The sequence below is a fragment of the Micromesistius poutassou genome, assembly GCF_964030765.1.
Source record: "Micromesistius poutassou genome assembly, chromosome: 5".
In the NCBI taxonomy this organism is placed as follows: domain Eukaryota; kingdom Metazoa; phylum Chordata; class Actinopteri; order Gadiformes; family Gadidae; genus Micromesistius; species Micromesistius poutassou.
The window spans coordinates 11,617,471-11,642,470 of NC_140275.1; the positions used below are offsets into that span (position 1 = coordinate 11,617,471).

General features: G+C 41.6%; 1 protein-coding gene across 2 annotated transcripts in view; it reads right to left on the reverse strand.

The window, feature by feature from the left end:
• The window catches only part of ntrk2a (neurotrophic tyrosine kinase, receptor, type 2a), a 71,932-nt gene that overhangs the window by 21,995 nt on the left and 24,937 nt on the right, over positions 1-25,000 (reverse strand). For both annotated transcript variants that reach the window (XM_084468643.1, XM_084468644.1), the window contains exon 12: positions 1-91. This exon is cut by the window's left edge and continues 95 nt beyond it. In XM_084468643.1, coding sequence (XP_084324769.1) covers positions 1-91 — 91 coding nt within the window. The remainder of the gene's footprint in view (positions 92-25,000) is intronic.

Here is a 25,000-nt window from a genome sequence, read left to right on the forward strand (position 1 = left end):
ATCTCTGAAGACGAGGGCGTGTTGCTGCCGTTGGAGACGTGATGAAGAGGCGAGGCTGAGTCATCGTCGTTACTGATCACCGACGACGGACCTGTGAGCGGCAGGAGAGCACACATAAACAATGATTGATTAATAAGAACAACAAGCAAAATACGGTGTATACACTGTTATGAGATGGATAAAACAAGAAAGGTTAGAGAGGTTTGAGGTTTTGTAAATGTAAAAATAAGTAGGCCTATATCATCAAACCATTGTAAATTGTGAGTGATAATGTTAATATTGAGTACATTTCTTTACGACGATTCCTGTTAATAGATTAGGATAAATTCAGCTATACAACGCAAGACTGACTGAATGAATGACAGATTAGACGCCTGCAGACAGAAGGGTTCTACAGAGACCGGGCCGAGTGAGGAAAACAACATGTCCGTCCAGTTCAAAATGAAACCAAATGTTCGCTCGCTACCTGACCCGTGAATCTAATACAGCAGCAACATATCACAGTGCCTTTGAAGGCTGATTTGTTCCATTCATTTGGCACTAAGATAATGGTATGCTATAATAATGCCAGTGCGTTTACATGACACTCAAGAAAGTCAAATTATTGGGTTAGTCCAACGGCGGGGAATGCCCTATACGTGCGGGCGGCGGAGAGGCTGCTCCGGCGGGAGAAAGATGTTTTCTGTCAACTCACTTCGGGTCGGCGATTTATTTAAAAAGCTGGTGCAGAAGATGGAGGAAGCCGGTGTCGTGCCAATGTAGTTACCCCCTATAAGAAGTGTATCATCATCAACATGCATTCAGTACACACTACGCTTCGATTTCACCCAAGGCTGAATTAAAAGTACATGTTTTTCTAAATGTTGCTCATCAACGAGTTTGTAAAGTAGTAACTACAATCTTTATTCATTCATTGCCCCGCAGCCGAACTGACGGGGGTATTCTCTGATATTATGAATCTTACAGACTGCATCGGGTTCTCTGACTCTCTGGTACTTCCACAACAAGTAAAGACTCCTAGTGGGAGTTATCACGCCCATGGTGAGAAGGAATTAGGAGAAAGGAACTTTGGCTTTGACTCTCTGAAGTCCAGATTGAAATGCGACAAGGAGGAGAAAGCGATGATTTCAGTAGACAGCTGTCAGTTCACTTCGGGTCCATGTCATTTCTCCGACACTCCATTGTTCCGACCTCGTATGCGAACTCCTCCTCTGGCTGGACTCCGCATACGGCTGAGAGGTCGGAACAATGGAGTGTCGGAGAAATGATATGGACCCGAAGTGAACTGACAGCTGTCTACTGAAAACATTTTTCTCGAATGCAGGCGCCTGAGTTTGTTGTTGCTGGTGACGTAAAGAGGTCAACCGGTGGCTCTATTACCACTAGTTGAAATGGGTACAGCGCCACCTATCGTACCGGGACATGACATGCTTCGGCCAATGAATCGATTTACTCACCGCCATGTGTACTCGGACAATTGCAGTTGTCCAATTGCGGAGCATAGTCGAACGTTGGCTTTAATCAAATTAAGTTGTGCATGTAAAAGTACTGAATGATAAGGGCAGGCTGGGCATACAGTGAACACAAGAAAGTGACAATCTCGAAGATTTCCATTTAATTCGCTTATCGACACATATGTCGATAAGTCGTAATTTCAGCTGTGTTTTTGGACCTCACACAGAGAATCAAACGGTGTTGCCTGTGTGACTTCAGTCAGTTAGCAGTTGGTTGTCTGGCCATACTAGCAAAGGCCGGGAAAAACTGTCCACTGCTTCACACAAAAGAAGTGAGTTGAAGAGCGAGTTAGTGCCGCCTCCCCTCCCTGGTGGAAAAACCGCTGCTAGGCGATGGAAAACCAATCACTAACCGTGCGGTGCTTGGGATTTTTCCCGGCTATCTCACCAGGAATCTTTTTTCAATGTTTAAAAACAAGCAAGGGTTTAAAACACTTTAAACTGGTTGCACCACACTTAACCAATGCCCTATTTTTATAATTAAATCAGACGATAATATTTACCTAATGTAGCCTGTGTAAATCCATTGAGCCCTCCCCAAAAAAAAAAAACGATTCACATTACAAAACAAGACCATGGCATAGCATGCCCTTGCCAAAAATAACTGAAAAACCTGCGTAGGACATGAGTCAGAGCAGAGGAAAACCTAGGGATCACACTGTGCCCCAGGTTGTCCCTGGCAGATAAGCCGTTTGTTGTTGTAACAAGGAGGAAAGTGTTCATTTTGTTCGTAATTAAGGGAAGGAATAATAAGTTGGAATTCAGACAGTCGCTCCTGCCGTGACTCTGTTGCTAATTGACTGTTGCCTAGGTGTGATGCCAAGGTAAACACTGGCTCCTTTTTGTCTTCCTTCTGCGAGGACTCTATGACATGCTGCGATTCAGAATTACAAACACACTGTAAAAAAACAACCACCGTCACACGCACAGTCTCACAAATTAGACTTTTTAACTTCTGGGTTCCGAGACAACCAGGCAACCTAAACGGTCCCCGTGTAACACTAGCACTAAGATACACATACACACTCCCATACACATTCCAATACACTGATAGATTATTAGTTTTTTTGCTCCAAACAATCCCTCAAATGTATATATACTGTACTTAAATTATTAGAAAACATTGATACAGATAAAGCTTGACTTTGGCTGTAGTGTGTGTGTGTGTGTATGTGTGTGTGTGTGTGTGTGTGTGTGTGTGTGTGTGTGTGTGTGTGTGTGTGTGTGTGTGAATGAGCCTTTGTTCGTGTGTTGATGTGTGTGTATTTGTGTGTGCGAATGAGTGTGTTATTGGATTCCTCCATCCCTCGCGTTGTGGCATTTCATCAGGCCATCTCAGGATGTCAGTTGAGAAGGAATAACACACATGCAGACATGTCAAAACAGAGGTCTGCTGAAAGACAAAGACACGCGCATTCTTCACGCTCTCTCTCTACATTTCTCTCTCCCTCTCTCTCTCTGTCTTTCTCTCTCTCTCTCTCTCTCTCTCTCTCTCTCTCACACACACAAACACACACACACACACATATATACACTTGGGCCTTACAAACCACACTTAAATTACTTACAGGGAAGTGTACTATTACATATCCACAAACACCCTCGCTCAGATATGAAGACCTTGCCACGACACTTGACAGAGCTAATGTTGTAAGCTGTGCAGGCCGTGCGAATGATTTCCCAGGAGCAGCGATGTGGATGGATGTATTTCCACCTCATAGTGTTGTTTTTTGTGGTCAAGGGAATGGGCCGACTGTATCCAGAGAATTCCATTCCTTCTCATACTTTGTCCTGTCTTTCTTGCCTCTCAAATTAGACCCAAGGTACTGCTGAATGGTGAGAGGCTTTGGTGCTTGTGTGTGTGTGTGTGTGTGTGTGTGTGTGTGTGACTATGTCTCTTTGTGATTTATACAGTTCAGTAATCCTAAGAGCTTTTTAAAACGAGGAATAACAAATAATACCAATGTGTGTGAGTGTGTGTGTGTGTGTGTGTGTGTGTGTGTGTGTGTGTGTGTGTTTTGGTGCCTGTAAGAGGGCCTCTTGAGGGCCTCATACTGTGTCTCTGACGGGACCTGTGTAATTGTGCTGTCACTGAAATGATACAGTCAGGTGACATGCCTGACCTCCAGGTCTATCAAAACAGTGCAGGAGTCTTTGAAGAATTGGTCTTGTAAATTCACAAAGCTTTGTGTTTCAATCCACACATGGTCATGAACCCAACTCTATAAATGCACAGACACACAAGCACACTATTATAAATGTCCTAATATGTATATATATATGTATATTGTATTACATGTATTACCAGTATTTATATAATGCCCTTCAGTCACATCACCCCCCCCCCCCCCCCCCCCCCCCCTGTTCCCCAAATACATTTCAACAGCAATGCAATAGCACGTGAATTGTAAATTCTTGGTTGCGTTTTGTTGTTTTGTTTTTTTTGTTATGTATTCGGTTGTTAAGTATATGTGTCATGGAGACCCGCAGACAGAACTCACATTCCTGCCAACAGTGAGCACTGCTAATGCAGCGTGCGGTCGCTCTTTTTATTCAACACTGCTAATGCGTTGAGTGGTCCCACCACTGTGGGCCTGCTCCCAGAGGATTAGATTGATTCACGCTCACACAGCGCGGATGTGGTCCCTTTCTAATGTGTGCAGGGCACGATAGCAACTTAAAAGCGTGTCAGTTGCTGGAGATGCGTTGTGTTCAGTTTAGACACTAGCTAGCGGGCCCACTGGGGGAGGGGGTGACTACATTTGCAACGAGTCAATTAGCCGACACTTTTATCCAGAGCAACTTATGCAGTGAGGCCACAATCAAAGCATACAATCAAAATGTAGAGTAGTTTTCCAACAATGGATTGAGTGCAGAGTATTGGTATCGGAACACAAGGTTAGCAAGGTGGATTTATTATTTTGGCAGAGCATATTGAGGAGAGAAAGTGTGTTCCCACAACATGAATCATTATACACCTCACTTGGAAAATGCTTATCTTAATTTATTGAAAAAAACGTGTCTGTTTATTATTTACATTAGTTGGTATTCGATTCGGTATTCGTTGGTGACAAATATTGATTTTTTTTAATCAAACACCTAGAGCTTAAATCGATATGTTCTCAAAGTAAATAATATTATGATGATGTTGATAGAATTCCTTCATGAAATGTAATTAATTTCAGTGAAAGTGGTTGTCCTTACTATGTCAATAGTTTTTTTAAGCATGTGGTTTATAGGATGTAGGAAAAAGGAAAAAACATTATTATCAATTAGCTTGTCAATATGTTTGTCAATGTGTGCGTTTGTGTGTGTGTCTCTCTGTCTCAGGGTGGGGAGGCGGGGGGGTTAAGATCATTAGCAGAGAGAGGTCAAAGGTCAGATTGCTATGAATGCTTTTTAGCCGAGAGGCATAGGAAAACTGTGTGTTAGGTTCGTGTGTGTTTGTTTGTTTATGTGGATGCGTGAGTGTGCGTGTGTGTGTGTGTGTGTGTGTGTGTGTGTGTTTGTGTGTCAGTGCATTCTAATGTGTGCGCCTTTGGAATGAGAAAGAGAGTGTGCAAGACAGAGGATAAACAGAGCAAGAGAGAGAGAGAGAGAGAGAGAGAGAGAGAGAGAGAGAGAGAGTGATAGGTGATTGAAGGAGATCCTCTTGGGAGTCATTTGGTGGAGGGGATGACGAGAGGGAGAGAGGAGGGTGAGAGAGAGAGATAGAGAGAGGGGGAGAGAGGGGGAAGGGGAGAGGTGAAGGTATAAGTGGGGTCAGGTCTTGACCCAACACCGTTAATAGACATGGAACTGCTGTTTAAACTGTTGGACAACCGGCTCCCAGCACTCACTGACATCGAGTCAGTCTCGCGAATCCCCAATAACCTGCTGCTAAAGTCTATAAGGTCAGCAGGTGGCCCCCAGATTAATATTTGCTGCTTCAATATTGGCTCATCTGCACTCTGTTCTCAGCCTTGTGCTTCCACGTCCCTTTGGAGAAAACGTCCGCCAAATTAATACATTTAAAATGTCAATTTGTCTATCTCCTGCCAAATATAACCTTTTCGCTGCTACATGAAATCATTTTTTGTTCATTATATTTCAATTTTCCGCTGAAATTTGTGAAGTGGGCTTTCCGATCATTAAAGGTAGTAATGAAAAAAGACTTTCTGACATGACTTGAAATAAGGTTTCTGCATGCATTTCTTCAAAAAGTGCTTGTGAAAAGAATTACTTCAAGAATGAAGAATTAGTGGAATTACATATCTTTCCAGCTCTGTCTTCCATCGTCTACAAACGAAAGCACGATGCCAAGCCTCTTCAGAGGACCTCCCTGTAGGTCACTGTGTGAGATTATTGCTTTGCAGCAGATGTACCACCAGCAGAACAGAGGCAAGAAAACGTGTTCCCCAGAACAGGTACAAGGGCTAAGATCCAACAAATCCCCAAGATGTTTGACCCAGGCTCCATTCTATAAGGACGACACTGCTATAAACAGATCTGTGGCCCCATCTCAACACAAACAGTTTTCCCTCTTTTAAGGCAGACCTACTTAGGTTTCCACTGCAGACCCACTGGGGCTTTGGCTGCAGAAGTCTTGAAGGCGAAGGGGCTCAGCTCCAGAGCAGTGCAGTACTACTGCCTCTATTGATCTTTTTTTAGGCTCTCTGGACACACCTCAGACAAAATGAATCAATTTAGTGGTTGGCCTTGCCCCAGGCGATGGATGTAGCCAGGCTATTACGAGATTTAAGAACATCAGGACACGTCAGTCAGTCTGATTCAACGACGACTGCTTGTCTCACACTCGGGGAAGAACGCTGGGTGAAATTCCGGCAAACAATGAGCTTTGTTCTTTGTAGAAATACTGTGGCATTGTCCATTGCCACCCGACTGCAATTTGCATCAAAACGTATATTGAATTATCTTCGCTTGCATCCAAGTTGCTTGTCCCCTCACGTTTCCGTGTGCGACGTATCATGCGTCATTGCGTCATTACGTGTGCTTCGTTGAATGCCCGCGAAGAGACCCTCGGAAATGCGAGTCTGTGCAGTTTGAGACTCACTACTCTGCTCATTCACAGCTGAAAGGAACACTTCACTTTGTTGATGGGGGGGATTACTGATTAATGAAAAACAGACTGAAGAACCAAATAATCGATTTTCATGAATAGATAACAGAAGAAGTTACACAATGTCCCTTTAATGTATTACTGCACTGTTTTTTGTTTCATCTGGTGAGGATTCAACCACATTTGTTGTATCGAAAAACCTTTTAGTGGGTAGTTGGACTTTGGTTTCTTTTCTCCTTGCCCCTGTTTGATATTGTTCAATAATTTCCACTAGGATGTTGTCAGCCTTACTCATTTTATTTAGGCATAGTAGTAGTAGGCATTGTCAGTTTGCACGTTGGATCAGCAATGTTTTATTTTGTTACGATTATTTCTACCTCTTCTGACCCTGACACTTTTTTTGGTGTTACATTTCATACAAGATGCAACTGCACTTTGAACTTTTTGCACTTGTTTATAACATGTCCTACTTGTTTTGAAATACACTTGAAAGCTACGCCACTGTGTTGTACTTTATGTATTGAAGTTACTCTTGTCAAATTTTGCAGATTAAGATAAAAATTAAACTCTTTTTTGTCACAGGTTGTGTGAAGGAGTGTAACAAAATGCATTGTATCTTTATGTAAAGGAAAGTACATGGTAATATCATTGAAACAAACCACGCTTCCTTTTACAGTACAATTCCACCTTCCTTACAGGGTAAAACTATGATATAATTCCGATATTTACCTGGTAATTATCAGGGAGATATGGGAGTTTTTGCCAGGTACCATGTTCAAAACTACACAGGATTATAATCTACAGTTACCAGGAAAGTACATGGTAATATCATTGAAACAAACCACGCTTCCTTTTACAGTACAATTCCACCTTCCTTACAGGGTAACTACTCTGTAAAACTCTGATATTTACCTGATAATTATCAGGGAGATATGGGAGTTACTGCCAGATACCAGGTTCAAAACTACACACCCTGATGGGTAGTAGGATTACAATTACCAGGAAAGTGATATGTGCGACGTATCATGCGTCATTGCGTCATTACGTGTGCTTCGTTGAATGCCCGCGAAGAGACCCTCGGAAATGCGAGTCTGTGCAGTTTGAGACTCACTACTCTGCTCATTCACAGCTGAAAGGAACACTTCACTTTGTTGATGGGGGGGATTACTGATTAATGAAAAACAGACTGAAGAACCAAATAATCGATTTTCATGAATAGATAACAGAAGAAGTTACACAATGTCCCTTTAATGTATTACTGCACTGTTTTTTTCTTTTACAGTACAATTCCACCTTCCTTACAGGGTAAAACTATGATATAATTCCGATATTTACCTGGTAATTATCAGGGAGATATGGGAGTTTTTGCCAGGTACCATGTTCAAAACTACACAGGATTATAATCTACAGTTACCAGGAAAGTACATGGTAATATCATTGAAACAAACCACGCTTCCTTTTACAGTACAATTCCACCTTCCTTACAGGGTAACTACTCTGTAAAACTCTGATATTTACCTGATAATTATCAGGGAGATATGGGAGTTACTGCCAGATACCAGGTTCAAAACTACACACCCTGATGGGTAGTAGGATTACAATTACCAGGAAAGTGATACGTGCGACGTATCATGCGTCATTGCGTCATTACGTGTGCTTCGTTGAATGCCCGCGAAGAGACCCTCGGAAATGCGAGTCTGTGCAGTTTGAGACTCACTACTCTGCTCATTCACAGCTGAAAGGAACACTTCACTTTGTTGATGGGGGGGATTACTGATTAATGAAAAACAGACTGAAGAACCAAATAATCGATTTTCATGAATAGATAACAGAAGAAGTTACACAATGTCCCTTTAATGTATTACTGCACTGTTTTTTGTTTCATCTGGTGAGGATTCAACCACATTTGTTGTATCGAAAAACCTTTTAGTGGGTAGTTGGACTTTGGTTTCTTTTCTCCTTGCCCCTGTTTGATATTGTTCAATAATTTCCACTAGGATGTTGTCAGCCTTACTCATTTTATTTAGGCATAGTAGTAGTAGGCATTGTCAGTTTGCACGTTGGATCAGCAATGTTTTATTTTGTTACGATTATTTCTACCTCTTCTGACCCTGACACTTTTTTTGGTGTTACATTTCATACAAGATGCAACTGCACTTTGAACTTTTTGCACTTGTTTATAACATGTCCTACTTGTTTTGAAATACACTTGAAAGCTACGCCACTGTGTTGTACTTTATGTATTGAAGTTACTCTTGTCAAATTTTGCAGATTAAGATAAAAATTAAACTCTTTTTTGTCACAGGTTGTGTGAAGGAGTGTAACAAAATGCATTGTATCTTTATGTAAAGGAAAGTACATGGTAATATCATTGAAACAAACCACGCTTCCTTTTACAGTACAATTCCACCTTCCTTACAGGGTAAAACTATGATATAATTCCGATATTTACCTGGTAATTATCAGGGAGATATGGGAGTTTTTGCCAGGTACCATGTTCAAAACTACACAGGATTATAATCTACAGTTACCAGGAAAGTACATGGTAATATCATTGAAACAAACCACGCTTCCTTTTACAGTACAATTCCACCTTCCTTACAGGGTAACTACTCTGTAAAACTCTGATATTTACCTGATAATTATCAGGGAGATATGGGAGTTACTGCCAGATACCAGGTTCAAAACTACACACCCTGATGGGTAGTAGGATTACAATTACCAGGAAAGTACATGGTAATATCATTGAAACAAACCACGCTTCCTTTTACAGTACAGTTCCACCTTTCTTACAGGGTAACTACTCTGTAAAACTCTGATATCACCCTGATATTTACCTGATAATTATCAGGTAGATATTTTTAACTACTGGGTTTAAAATCTACAATATACAATTACTGTGTATCTACCAGGTAATTATTGGGTAAATGCCTGGTAGTAGTCAGGAAAAATATCTGTAAATACTGCGTAATTACCTGGTAATAACCTGGTAAGTACTTAGTAATTACCTGGTAAGTACTTGGTAATTGCATTTAATTACCTGGTTATTACCTAGTAAATACATCTTATTACCAGGTAATTAGCTGGTTATTACCGTACTGTAAAAGGAAGGGTTACCAACGGTTACAATTCATAAGTACAGTACAGGTCGCGAGATAGAACGCTTTGGCGCATTATGGAGCACCTTCGGGTCAGCATGTGTGTGTGTGTGTGTGTGTGTGTGTGTGTGTGTGTGTGTGTGTGTGTTTGTGTGTGCATGCATTGCTATTATGTTGACTACACACTGTTGAGTGAGCCAAAGGCTCAAGGCCAATTTCCACCAGAACCGTCACGGAAGCGGCACGGCAGAGAACCAGCAGTGTTCCGTACTGCAATCCCCACTGGAAGCGGTCCGGACACGTTACGGCTTCAACGTCACAGGACAGGACACTGTGTTTTTCCACCTCGATGATCAACAATTCATCATCCATATTTCAGATTTTGACTTCTGGCTGAACTCCTGACTGACTTTTTGTAACGTTAATGTAGCCTATCAATCGGCGGGAGGAGCTCCTCCGGGAGTCCCCATACGGCAACAATCCCTTTCTCCTTCTGTCGCTGTTCAGAGTCAAAGCCAAAGTTCCTTTCCCCCAATTCCTTCTCGACCATGGCCGAGATAACCCCCACTACGAGTCTTTACTTGTTGTGGAAGTACCAAAGAGTCGGAGACCCGACGCAGTCTTTAAGATTCATAATATCAGAATATTCCCGTCAGTTCGGCTGCGGCGCAATGAATGAATAAAGATCATAAACACGTCGAAAGAAAATAACATTTACTTTGGCAGATGTGTCCCGATCTGTTTTAACGGCCCCGGAGTTGTCAAACTCCCAGGTAAGACGTTATGCTATAGACTGTAGAAATTGCGATAAAAGAAGTGAAGAAACAATTTCTCAATAAACAAAAAAATTCTCATTATAAAAACCGTTAGATTCAAACATCGCGCCGACCGGCATATCAACACACAAGTCACGTGATCTTAAAGAGACAGCGTCCCTATAACACAGAACGAAAACATGTCAATAACACAGTTTGCTGAATTATGTCTATAGAGTCCACCACAAGACTACACTTTGTTGCTAAAATGTAATATTACTCTCTTCCTTGAGCCTCCCGAAATGTCTTGCGATATTGATATCCCCCCTCCCCCCTGCCGACTGTTTCAGTTGTTTTATTTTTCTAATGTTTTGTGTGTATGCTATGTGTGACTATAGGCTACTGCTGCCTGTCTTGGCCAGGTCACTTGAAGAGATGTTTAATCTCAATGACGTATTCTTCTGGTAAAAAAAGAATAAAATAAACATCTTAAACTCTTACGTCAGGTAGCCAATGTACAATCCGCAATCTCCTGATACAAATTATACAATTAAATTATTTAATACAAATGCGGCAAAAATGTGTGAAAAGAGCTTATAAGTGTGAAATGATTATGCTTGCTTCATAACGTAAGGAGAAAATTATTATGCTTGCTTCATTACGTAATAGGTGAACCAAAATGTTATACTTTGTAACATTATAGGCAAAATGTTATTATATTATGCACTCAGAAATTTGTTACATTATCAACTGGGGTTTCCACATTATAGCTATGGGTTTAATCACAACTAGAGTGTGCGCAGAAACTCTAGTCCTAAACCAGGGAACTGTTAACATGATTGCTTGCTTTTCTTTGATTTTTTTTTTTTCCACTTGACCCTTTTCACCTGGTAGCCATGAAAGTGCCTTTATTTTTTCGATGCTTTGCTAAATTCATGCTTAAATATTAATTGAAAAAGAAGGCTACCTAGGTCCTGATAAATATAACCTTTCTAGCTTAATACTCCCACATTTGTTGAGGGGCTAGCCAGGCCCTTATGGCTTGGTCCCACTAGGTGTCCATCAGCGAGCAGACCCTGCGTGAGGTACAAGGAGCAGATTGATTGGACAGGGTCAGGACCTTAAGGGCACCAGAGGAGATGGAGGAGAGGCAGTGGGGATGGAGATCATGAGGAGGAGGAGGAGCCTGAGGAGGTGAGCTGCCACTCCTAAACTCCTATGACCCTCAGGTGCACTCTGCAGTACACACAGAGACACACACAAAAACACACACACACACACACACACACACACACACACACACACACACACACACACACACACACACACACACACTCCTACCTAAACACACAACCACAAAAAGCTATACAAACACAAACACACAACCATGGCCACTTGATAACCCAAAGGATACCCAGTTCACACAAACAGGCAAGGTGTTACATACACACACACACACACACACACACACACACACACACACACACACACACACACTCGAATATAAAGTTACTCTATTTTTTTGTATTTGTTTGCAACCATGCATTTACCCTTACAGGCATTGTATGTGTAAATGTGAACTAACACACATGCTTGCCCGAGATTACATCCATGCACAAACACACACAGACACACACACACTGCAAAAAACAAAGATTTGGTAACCACACACAAACACATGCCCGCACACACACACACACACACACACACACACACACACACACACACACACACACACACACACACACACACACACACAAAAAAAACACACACAAACAGAAACAGGATTGGTAACCTGAAGCCAGTGATCTCTAAATGCTGCCATCACCCTGTTAAATACAGGAAGTCAGCTATCGATCCAAAAAGAAACGGTTTCTTTGGGGTTATTTGTCTCAAAATGCTTTCCACTGTGACAGTTCAGCCATTTTTCAGTTTTCTATGCTTTTTGCTTGCTTGCATGAGCATATCCAGGATATTATGTGTCATAAAAGAGTGCTTGGGTGGGGAGAAAAAATAAACAATAAAACCCAACTATGCCACAGTCAAGAAAAACAGGAAATTCAGAGGTAATGTGGGGCAAGGCATCAGCAGATTAACAGTGAAAACTTTCCAAAAAGTAGGGAAATGGTCAAATAGAGTGAGCAGGAAGGAGATGGAAATAGAGGAGCCTTAGAGATAGAGGGATGATGAAACCTAGACAGAGGAAGGAGGAATAGAGAAATAAATACATGAAGAAAGGTGGATAGGATTTCCTTTAGGCTGCAGCGCGATAAATGCCAGCCTGGGACTACGTGTAAATGTGCCTGTGCCAGTCAAGTTCTGCTGGTCTCAGTGCAGAGTCCTATCAGGTTGCATACGACACCCCTGTTGGTAAAAATAGACCACCCCTTCCCTCTTCGAGTCTGAGTTTCCGCTCGTGTCCCTCTCAATTTGTGTGTCTCACTCCTCACCTCTTCGCTCGGGTCTGCCTCGTAACGGACCCCACTTTGCAAGGTTATCAAGCCATTACCAGCTATTTATTTGAAACCCAACCTTTTTGTGACATCACAAGTGGGGTTGTCAGGTGGGGTCAATTAAGTATGGCTTAACTGCAGCCGTTTAGAAATGGCTCGTTAACCTCCCACCTGGTGCTAAAGTAGAAAACCCTCAACACAACCCTTCTTCTCATTGTTCTTTAACTCTGTTCTGCCATTGGGAGACTACAAGCATTGTATTTTCAGGAATCACCAAACAAGCTCCTTCAATGTAAGACAACGGCAAGGAGACTATATTTTTCATATCACCTCACATTATTTCAGCATCATGGATGGAATGACAAGACAGAAATCATCACATAAACTGCACTGGGTGACAGGGACAAGATAGAATGGCCCAATAAAACAACATTTCAAGTACTCAGAGACACACTGATGCGTCATGGCATATGAGTTATATTTATGGCGGCACATTGATAGTACTTTTGCCGTGCTGTGTAAAATCTGGTTGCCCCACATCAGCAAACCAACACATAGGTCTTGAAAAAATGTGATGTAGGTAATGGTCTGTAAAAGGGACTGTAATGCACTCTTTGCACTTTCTTGCCAATGTAAGGAAGCGAGTGTGGGGCTACGAGGGAGACCTGTGGGGATGATAAATTACTCATATAAAGCACTGAATGCATAATGTTGCTGGTGGAGGGGATCATTAGGAGTTTAATGATTGCAATGTCAAAAGAGATGAATTGAAGGCTCTGCTGCAACTGCATAGCAACAAGAAAGGTGTATCGACCAATCATAGCCCTCTTCAATTCCGAGCAGGACTATTAAATCTGTATTTTCACCCATCAAATTTCCAGCCCAAACACTACATAAAGTGGCACTCTACAATGCCAGGTTTATAACTCTAAGATACCTTATAGACATCCTTGATTGTAATAAATGAGACCGGTAGCAGAAGGGAGCACTTTTGTCAAAAGAGATGAAAAGACTGAATGTATTAGCAATAATACCTGCAAGAAAAGCTGTGTCTTTTTAACTATGGACTATGACTCTCCCACTGAATTAGAAAGAAAGTGGCACTCTGAGTTACCTTAATGGGTCATCCTTTTAATATTATCATTATGCTGCTGTTTATTGCAAATACTTCAATTCAGGCAAATATAAGCAACAAAAAAAAAATACAATCCATTGCCTACATCCGTTGCCTAGAGAGTACACCTTCATCCAAGAAATCCTTTCTTGAGATGTTGAAGGCAGCCTCTTATGTGCTGAATGTACTGACTGAAAGGGGATGCTACATTAAATAAGTACGATCACTGCTTGCATCATGGAGGGATGTGAGAGAATGCAGGAGAAGCAGAGACTGAGAAGAAAGGAAGTAAAATTCAAAAGAACATCTTTGGCATGTTGTTGAGCTCAAAGATGCTGAGCAGAGGTAGGAGTAGTACTCTTTGTTTCACGTACGTGACCGAACAATACACCACAATAAAATGTAAGGAAATTAAAATGTGTTCATGCACGACAAAAATCTTATATAAAAGAAAAAACACACATTTACACAAAGGACACTATTACATTTTTTATTTATAATATTCCCTCTCAACAAAAAAAACTGGAAAAGAAATTGGAACAAAAGACAAAACAATATGCAACGGAGAAGGCAACCACATAGCACAGGCACTTAAACATAGCTTTGAGGTCGATCTCGGAATACAAGGAAGAGTATTGTGATACTGTGATGTCCAAAGCCTGTGGTCTGTATTTGTTTTAAGCACATTGTCATATATGTCTATTATCTATTATTTTCCTGTAACAAGATCCGGCCGGTGGAGAGGTATCAAAGTTGTCGTGCATTTACAAAATATTTGTTTAGTAAATTTAAAATTGTGGCTTGATGCTCTTACCAAGTAAGCTTCTCTGAGAACAAAAGTGCTATTTTCTTAAAGGTGCCATGACCAGGTGTGGCGTGATTAGTTGTTACAAGTCGTTTTGGAAATCTGCCACTTATGACATCATAAGGGGTGGAAAGTGGGCGTGTCCACCTAGATGTATACTGGATAGATCAGTCTATCAGCCTACCCAGTGGACTGTAGCAAACGTTGCTCATCTATCCGTCACACATCTAGGTGGACATGCACACCTGTGTTGTCTTATGGGGCTGATTTCCAAAACGGCTTGTAACGGCTAATCACACCACACTTGGTGGAATGTCATGGCACCTTTAATGGGTTCAAATGTAAAAGACACCAATGAGGTACCATAATCAATATCTAATACACCTCAAGTATTAAACCAAGACATAAAACACCATGGAGATTAAATGACCAAAATTTGTTTTTGCTTCCAGTTTCAAAGATTTGCCTATAATCTCACTTCCCAGTGTTAGAATTACTCAATTTATAGTTTATCCAAGTTCACGATTAAAAAAAGACATTAATATGCAACAGTAAATATACCAATTTCATCTATACAACAAATATGTACAAATATGTGCAAAGCATTACAATTCAGACCTTGTTATTACCCTTTAATTAACCAATTCTGTAGCTTTATCATTTTATATTGTAATATTTGAAGCTTTTTTATCTAAGCCCAGAAAAAATGAGTCCCTTTTAGGATGAGTAGCAAAAACCTCTCCTAAATATAATACACAAAAAAAGTCTACATTTAAAGAAGTAAAAAAGTCTACTTTCATTTTCATACTAATGAAGCTTATTATTGGTTATTTAATTGTGTTAGATGTGTCCTAAAATGTCACAGGTTTTGTTCGACACTTTGAAATATGATTGTAACTTTGATTAGTAGAATGTACATTTTATGTTCAACCAATCTAGACTGTCGATCAACCATTGCCACTCCCTAAACCAAATGTTGCCAGGCAACATAGACGTCAACTGTAGGATCTGTATCATGTTTAAAGGTGCAACGTGTTCGATTTCGCCAACTGTTCAAATCGCTCTGCCACACTCCAAACAAATAGGGGGCAGCATATTACCAGAAAGTTTCTGTGTCCAGCCATATTGCAAGAAACAAGGAAGTGCACAGTCCCTCCTAAAGTTATTTTGTCCCTCCTCCACCAAACACATCACTCCACAGTACATAGCGTTAAGATTACTGTTTAAAGTTTCATTATAGTTTTCAGTGTCAATTTGACATGATTGGCAAGAGGTTAGAATACACTACACTGCACTACTTCGTCCTCCTCTCATGTTGGACTGAGAGCAGACTTCACTCTGCAGTAAAGGCAATTGCCTCTTGAGCTACAAAGTGGTATTAAGAGATGGTACCCTTACCATCTCAACACGTTTCATTCAGTCAAGTCGAGGGGAAATGCTAGCCTGCCAATAAAAACAGTTTTACCAAAGTACTCCAAAGTACACCCGAGGCAAACCAATTAAAACGCCTGACTATCGATGTAAATGTCTGTGTTGATAGAATAATGTTAGAAATAAAACAATCCTTGTGTCGCAATGATGGCATTACATTTTGAGGGTTAGGTTTACCAGTATCTGCCAAAACAGTTTGTGAAGATTCCACTTTGCCTCAAACGCAGGTGACGATATTTTTGTGAAGTCAAAGTGCCATTTGGTATACTCTTCGTTGATGAAGGGAAACTAGCGGTGTAGTGTGTGTCATTACCTGGAGCTCGGTCTGTGCACTTCTGGATGCCCAAGAGAGGGTTATGCTTCTTGGACACCTATAGTATAACTATAGTATAATTGCATATTTCATATCCAAAACCACTCATACACAACAACGGTACTACAAAAGTATCACAAAGTTAACACGCTCCCCCTTCTTCCTAACTCTCAGCCCATAACGTATACATCTTTTTAATCTCATAGTGTTTGTATTCGAGGTGAACACACTTAGCAATGTATCTGCAACACAACGCAAAGACGTCCTTGACACAATGTCAAAATTGTGTTGTAGGTCATTTTTGAATGTTTTAAACCAATAATCGTACACGTTGCACCTTTATAGTGGCTTACCACTTTCATCCTTACACTTCAAAGACCGAAAAAGCTTGAAATATTGAAACCAATGCATAAGTTGACTGGAATGTTCCAAAGTAGAGACAAAAAGACCAAAACATTCCAAGTATCTCTCTACTAACAAACTTCAGTAGAGAGCAGAGCTAGTGAGCGGATGTAATTTTGTTGGAGCGTGGAGCTCCAGAGAGGCCGGAGCGCTCTGATGCTGCTCACACCACGACTCTGAGGCATGCCCTATTGACGTTGCCAAGCTTGTTTGTTTTTGCTCTTAGTTCTTTAGTATTTAAGTTTTCCGTTTAAGGTGACAATTCGTAGTAGATTATTTCTCCTGCTTTTAAATTTGAGCGAGCGTGGAGCGATTTCACTGGAGCGGGAGGATTTTTAAGTGGAGCGGGATGTTTGCACCACTCAGCTCCGCTCACTAGCTCTGGTAGAGAGATAAACTTCAAACAAATATATTGTCTTTTGGTGAGAGGAACCGCTGTTTACAACCAGAATATATTTTTATTTTTTCATTTTGTGTTATTATTATGACCATTTCAAATGTTCAAAAACACATATACTAAGACACAGTCTTAGTATTGATAGCTGCGTAAGTGTTTTATAATGGCCAGATCGTTCTCTAAATGCAATCTATATCTTTCTTCTTCTTTCATTTCAGTTCTTTAAGAACAAAATAAATCTATTTTTGACAACACACACACACACACACACACACACACACACACACACAGTAAGATACGTACATTCATACAGAGGAACAATGATGAACTCCAAAGCATCAGGGCTATTTTAATCTGTTTCTGTTATAATATAGCCTTTGTTATTATTACATGCAAACAGATTTGTGCAAATAGTTTGAAATATTGCCTTTCATTTGTATGTTCAGTGGAGCTACAGAGAATATAATAGGCAGTGGCTTTCTTTATTGCAGCCTTTTGATCCTACCTCCTCCTCCTCACCTTCTCCACCTCCCTCTGACCGTGTTAACTCACTGGGGCGTATGTGTATGCATGTGTAAGCAGGAAATGTCTGGTGCATCCACATGAAAGAAAAAACACACGCCCTTAAATGGGCATGGACGACGAGCAGGGCCAATAAGACGCCGCGGTGGGCATGAGAGGGGAACATGAGAGAGAACACTTTTTGGAGGGATCTTTAATTGGATGACCTTTAGAGCTAGTTTGAAAGGCTTTGTTTTTTTTATGTGCTTCTTAGAGAGACTAAAGCCCATCTTTATTTATCTATTATTTAGCGACATAAAGGTCTATATGTTTTTTATATTATAGTATAATCGTTTTTTGATCTTTTTTAAACTTTGAATCTTTGGATCTTCCTTGGTAATTTCTCATTTTTAATTGCGTGATGTGTATGTGAGGAGGCTAGCTGAGTGGGCTTCAAATGTATACTTCTGAAGATGTTTGTCTGTTAAGTCTGTGTGTGTGTGTGTGTGTGTGTGTGTGTGTGTGTGTGTGTAAGGGTGTAAGTGTGTGTGTGTGTGTGTGTGTGTATGTGTGTGTGTGTGTGTGTGTGTGTGTGTGTATGTGTGTGTGATCAAAAGAGTTAATACAAGTAATTGTCTTGAGACCTCCTTAATGTTAAAGAAATAGCTGCCTGCCAGAGCAGCAGTTGAGCAGCCTGCTAGGATGACTGCCAGGGACAATGTCAACAATGAAGCTATCTTATTCTTACAATGAAGTCTCAAGTGATGTTTACTCAGTCAGTCGTTTTATATAGTTGTGTGTGTGTGGTCTAGTAAGGGGAATGGCAAGGCTGTAACAGTATAAGTGTATGCTAAAGTGTTGTTAAAACAAATAGATCTCAATGGAGACCAAGGGCTTGAGTGGTGTTTACAAAGTCTGTTAAATCTTATGTGTGTGTGTGTGTGTGTGTGTGTGTGTGTGTGTGTGTGTGTGTGTGTGTGTGTGTGTGTGTGTGTGTGTGTGTGTGTGTGTGTGTGTGTGTTGGTGAAGATGTAGGTTAATAGCTGTCTCTGTTCGTTGAGCCTGAATAATTGATCCAATGGTTGGTTTTGATGTGTCTCTTAAGGCTTTCCCCTAATTGGTTGATCCCGCTGTTGTTTCAGTATTTTACTTAGGCCTTCCACCTTTAGAGCTTGATTATGCACAATGTCTATCTGGCGACTCTTTGACCTTGTGGTTAATAGTGTTCTATAGTCTATAGTTTATAGTCTAATACTGGTCATCTGGCCAATCCCTAACTGCCCTAGCTCAACACACACTGTGTTCTGTGTACATAGCACAAACACACACACACACACACACACACACACTCACACTCACACTCACACACAAACACACACATGCCAACACGCGTTCATCACTTCTTTGTTTCTGTTTTGTGTGTGTGTCTCCTTAGCGTGAGACCACCTCCACTTGGATGTTCTGAAACAAAACAAAACCTAAAGGACAAACAAAAAGACAAATCAACAACAACAACAACAACACAATACTTAACGTAAAGAGAAGTAAACATAATGATAAAAACAACAACAAAAACTAATAATAATAATAATAATAATAATAATAGTAATAATAATGATAATGACAATACAAATAATAATAATAATAATAATAATATCAACAGCAAACAAACAAAGCTAATCTGCTTACTAACTCATTTATATTGATAGGCCTTCAGGTCTTAGAGGCTGGAAGTGTGAGTAATGCAGAAGAAGTGTTAAGGGTCTGCTAGTAGCTCTATTTAACATGACAACATGTTAAATGGGTTTTTTGTTAGGTAGGCAAAGAACACAAGGTTTCTGGAGAAGTACCAGCTATGTTTACCGTCATTAAAAAAGATACTTCTTGTTCCTCCATGACCTTGTGATGTGTTTGCCCAGCCTTGATGTCTTTATGAGCTAGCTAGGCTCATAAACTCAGGGATCACAAAGCGATTTAGTTAAATTAGTGAGAATGTTATTTGGTGGATGCATGGGTAATAGGACAGACAGTTTAGTAAGAGATTGACTAAATCCACAATAAAAGCCCCACTATGAACCATCATTACATCACCACCATTCCACAAATGTTACATCATTAGAGTGTCTTCTCATGTACATGGTGGCAAGGTGGCAAGGTGACAAGGTGACAAGGTGACAAGCGAACAAGGAAATTGTGTAGCAGCACAGGGAACCTCTTGTTCACAGCGAGTGGATTCACTACAATGAAACAGACAACTCGTAGATTCAGTCAAAGAGAAGCAACCTTTAACCAGGGTCTGTAAAAACAATCCCATTGATCTCTCTCACACACACACAAATACACACACACACACACACACACACACACACACACACACACACACACACACACACACACACACACACACACACACACACTCACACACAGACACACAGAGTAAACTTTATCTCCCCTTGCTTTCCCATCAATGAACACGATCAAACACCAGCCCTTGTATAAATTTACAAATAGCTGATTTCACACACACACACACACACACACACCACAAACACACACACACATAGATGAACTGATCAGCTACAGCCAATCGAAGCCAATCAACTTGTCAAATTAATTTACATTAATATTAAAACACAAGCTGGTACGGAGTTAATGACTTAAGGGTGGAAAATGCGTCAAGGCAATTCTGAAAACAGCTGCCATGTTGTATTTTTGTTCGAGACTGTGCCAACCAAAAACAAAAGGCCCAGCTGTGTCAGGGGATTTTGCGGATAAAACCCATCACACATTCAGTTTGTGACAGAGCAGAGGCAGCCAAAAGCAATATGTCTCTCGCTGGATTCAGACGTCTGAATTCCAGCAGAGCAGAAGGGGCGAAAATTAATTGTGAAAACCTCCCAGAAGAACGGAATAGAAATGTGATCTTCCCATTATTTCCCCAAAACAGCAGTCAGAAAATGTCCTTGTGGTGGTCTTCTTGCACTACTGAATCATTATATATGAGCCTTTTCCGGGTGATTTCCCCAGCCAAACGGGAAGAAAATCTATGATATTTACATTCAGCAGTTTCTCAATCTTATTTTATTCAGGAAAGGATATCAGCCTTAAGAACTCAGAAAAAGTCAGTCAGACTGGGTTTTTATCCATTACAGTTTAGAGAAAAAATTTACTTATGTAACTCCTCTGGGTGAATCACTACAGCAAATCTATATTTCATAAATCGACTAGTACGTGCAATATTGGACACAATATGCAGGGAGTGGAATAAGTAAGCTACACTAGTCATAGTACTTCACAATAACAACACGGGGGGGGGGGGGGTGGGGTGGTGTTCAAACAAACATATAACTCTTGGAAAGCATTCCCCGAGCTGACGTCCATGATCCCTGATGACAGGGGCCCGGGCGAGGCCCTCACCGGCGACCTGCTCTCCAACCTCCTCCCGGGTCAGAGGAGCCCATTGAGTAAGATAAGGGTTATGGTAAGGGGACGGTTTGGCGGATCTTCCATTACATGGGGATCTATATCCGCTGTCTACCAGTGAGCCGCCGGCGTACTGACTGTGTCCCATCACCGATGGACGCTTTTATGTTTCAAACGGAAGGATTGCAGAGCTTGATAGAGAGGAAAACGAGCAAAGTGAAGCATTCTGGTGGCGAACCATGCAGGAGAGTCGTGGTGATGGATGCCACTTGGTTGGCCATGCAACAGGGGCCCCTCTATCAGGGGCTTCTCAAAAGAGGAAGTGCAAAGTGGGCTCTGAGACGGATGGTGGATGGTGAATCGGGCCAATTCTTTATGTGGAGATGAGAAGGGACGACTATTTCAACGACAACTCGTAGGTCACAAAAGCCGTGAAGCCTGCCTATTACAGTTGTTAGTTTGAGAGAGGACAGTGTGTGTGTGTGTATGTGTGTGCGTGTGTGTGTGTGCGTGTGTGTGTGTGTGTCTGTGTGCCTGCGTTGCCTGTGTGATCTTTGGTCTGTGTATGTGCCTGCTTGCGTGCTTGTGTGTGTGTGTGTGTGTGTGTGTGTGTAAAAGGTTGAAAGTCTGATCAATGTTGAAAAGGTAAGGGAAGAATAACAAGCATTAAAATGGAGAATAAGGGGGAGAGAGAGAGGGAGAGCAATAGAAAGACAATGTTAGGGATGGAGAATCACTTCTTTCTCTGACTCTGCCGGTGATAATGATTCAGTTTTGGAGCGGCACAGGTTAGTGATGCTGCGGGTTGCCATGGAAACAGCATGTGGTGGGCAACAGAAGTCGATTGTGTCATGCTGCAGACCTTACAACTAAGCAGACTCACTCATAAAACACACACACACACACACACACACACGCACAAACACAAGCACAAAATCAAGCACAAAAATTCTAATTGAAATGCACGGCCACTCAAAGATCAAGCACCACATGTGACCATCCACTATACACACATAAAGCCCGCATGATGCATATCAATGAATGGAGAGCTGACCTGGTTATCTACTACAGCCGCGCCCTGCCCGTGTCACGCACCACTGCCACACAATCCTTGTCATGCTGTCTTGTGTGACAGTAAAGATGCATCGCTAGATCTAGACGACTGCATCGCCTGTGATCCACTGTATTTCCTAAACATCAATGTTCTCCAGACAATTCATTTCCAAGTGCACTCTTCATTTGACACACCTGCAATAACACTTCTCTGGCAGATCAAGATTTCCCCTTTCATTTGGCGGACGCTTTGATCATTGTCTTACTGACAGACCAAACTCTTTTTGTGGGTTACATGGCAACAGCCCTCTGCCAGTTTAGCGGTGAGCCTCGAAGAATATGATTTCCGTTTCATACGAATGACACGTTGTGTTTCATCCACTTAGTCTGTTGAGCTGTGAGCATTGTGAGAGCTGTCTAACGGCTTCTCTGGTGTTCGCTAAGCAGAACGTGAATGCTTGGCCTGGATTCAAGGAAGCAGACTTTGGAGAAACCGCACAGTAATTCTCACTGCAGTCCTTCTAGCCCCCAGCACACCCCGCACACTAAAGGAGACATGAGCTCCGAGGAGCGGGTGTCACACGTATAAACACACATGTGATATCATGGGACAATAAACACATACAAACAATTAACTGTGTTTATATGGTTGAATGGCTTTCCTCTCTCCCTCAGATAGAATTGTCGCTCTCCTAAACACATATACCCACACTCACACACACACATTCACACACACACACTCATTTGTATATGCATACAAACACTCACACACATTCAAACACACACAAACACACACACACACACACACACAAATACAAACACACACACACACACTCACACACACATGCAAACAGACAGAGACACACACACACACACACACACACACACACACGCACACACACACACGCACACACATAATCTTTCACTATCTATCACCATCTCTCTCCGTCGCTCACAGTGGAGCGTACGAGCAGCTCCAGGAAGAGATTCCTGGCCGCGGGGGGCAGGGCTGCTGAGCTCAGCAGCAGGGCCGTGATGAGAGAGAGAACAGACTGGAAGACAGGACAGGCCTGCTGCATCAGTCTGGTCCCGCCGGCAATCAATCGGCCCATCAATAAGCCTCTATCTGTTATAGTGCAGTTCCCGATTACTCAATAAAACCACGGCTATTGCTGCCGCCTTCCATATCAGCCCCTGTCTCTCACGCAGAAAAAACACACACACACACACACACACACACACACACACACACACACACACACACACACACATTCTTACAATGACACACGCATGTCAATGTGTGAGTGTGTGTGTGTGTGTGTGTGTGTGTGTGTGTGTGTTTGTGTTTGTGAGTGTACATGGAGTCTGTGTGTGTATGTATCCGTGAAGGTGTGTGTGTGTGTGTGTGTGTGTGTGTGTGTTGTGAGTGTACATGGGGTCTGTGTGTGTATGTATCCGTGAAGGTGTGTGTGTGTGTGTGTGTGCGTGTGTGTGTGTGTGTGTGTGTGTGTGTGTGTGTGTGTGTGCATCTGTTGCCATCTGTTTTGGCAGTTTGACTATCTGCTGATTTTCAGCAGGACATAACATTGATCGATGGCTTAAACCTGATTAGCATGGACCGTATCATGAAGACATCTAGAGCACTGACAAGAAAAAGACCCAACAACACACCACGCATACACTATCTTCTGGGAGCTCGTCCAAGTATGTACTGTTAAGGAGGAAATAAAAGTGTGTTTGTGTGTGCATATGTGTGTGTGTGTGTGTCTGTCTGTATGTGGGTAGGTTTTGAGTGACAGATTTGGCCTTTGTGTACCACACATCCCCAGGTTTATAACAATTCAAATGAGAGGGGGTTTAAAAAGCCACCATATTGGTGACAAAATTACAGACACGTTAATGAGTGAATATGAAATTGCGGTATATCATATTTTTGTACGTTTTTATGGATCAGGAAAGTCATGGTAGTCTAGTATTCCAGGTGCTTGACTTCCAGTCAAAGGGTTTTGGGTTCTAAAGGTACAGCCTACCTGTAGACATAATTTAGGCTGATGCCTTAGCCCCTATATCATAAAAGGACCAGTATGTGTAATTCGTTTTGGAAAAAAGTGACAGACAATAGCTAAATTATTGAACCTGTGAGCTAGTTTTCTCAAAGGTATCTAATTTGCTCTTCCAGTTGCTGTTCATCTCCTCTCTCTCTCTCTCTCTCTCTCTCTCTCTCTCTCTCTCTCTCTCTCGCTCTCTCGCTCTCTCTCTTTCTCTATGTGGCAGGCGCTCTCACTGGATGAGAGAAATCTGTCGCCCAGCTTAGAAGGCTGTCTGAGGCCAAGCTCATTAACACCACAGGAAGAACACCTCAGGAGAAATATAAGACATCATAATAGCCGTGATGGTGGGGAGAAAGATAAAAGGGAAAAAAAAATCAATTCTTCAAAAGGTAAAAAGAACTGTCATTGTGCCCCTTCTGCTTTCTATCTCACTTTTTTGTTTGACCTGTGCTTTTTGCAACATATCTTACACAGTTTGCCAAAGCGTTTGTTCTTTACATGGGAAAAGCCATTTTGTCTTCCAAGGAGAAAGACTAGAAAATTGGCAATTGTAACAGTCACTTCTAAAGTCACAGTAGATAAAGGGATTAAGAGAAGATTGCATAGGCTGCATGCTGGGGTCTTGAATGTG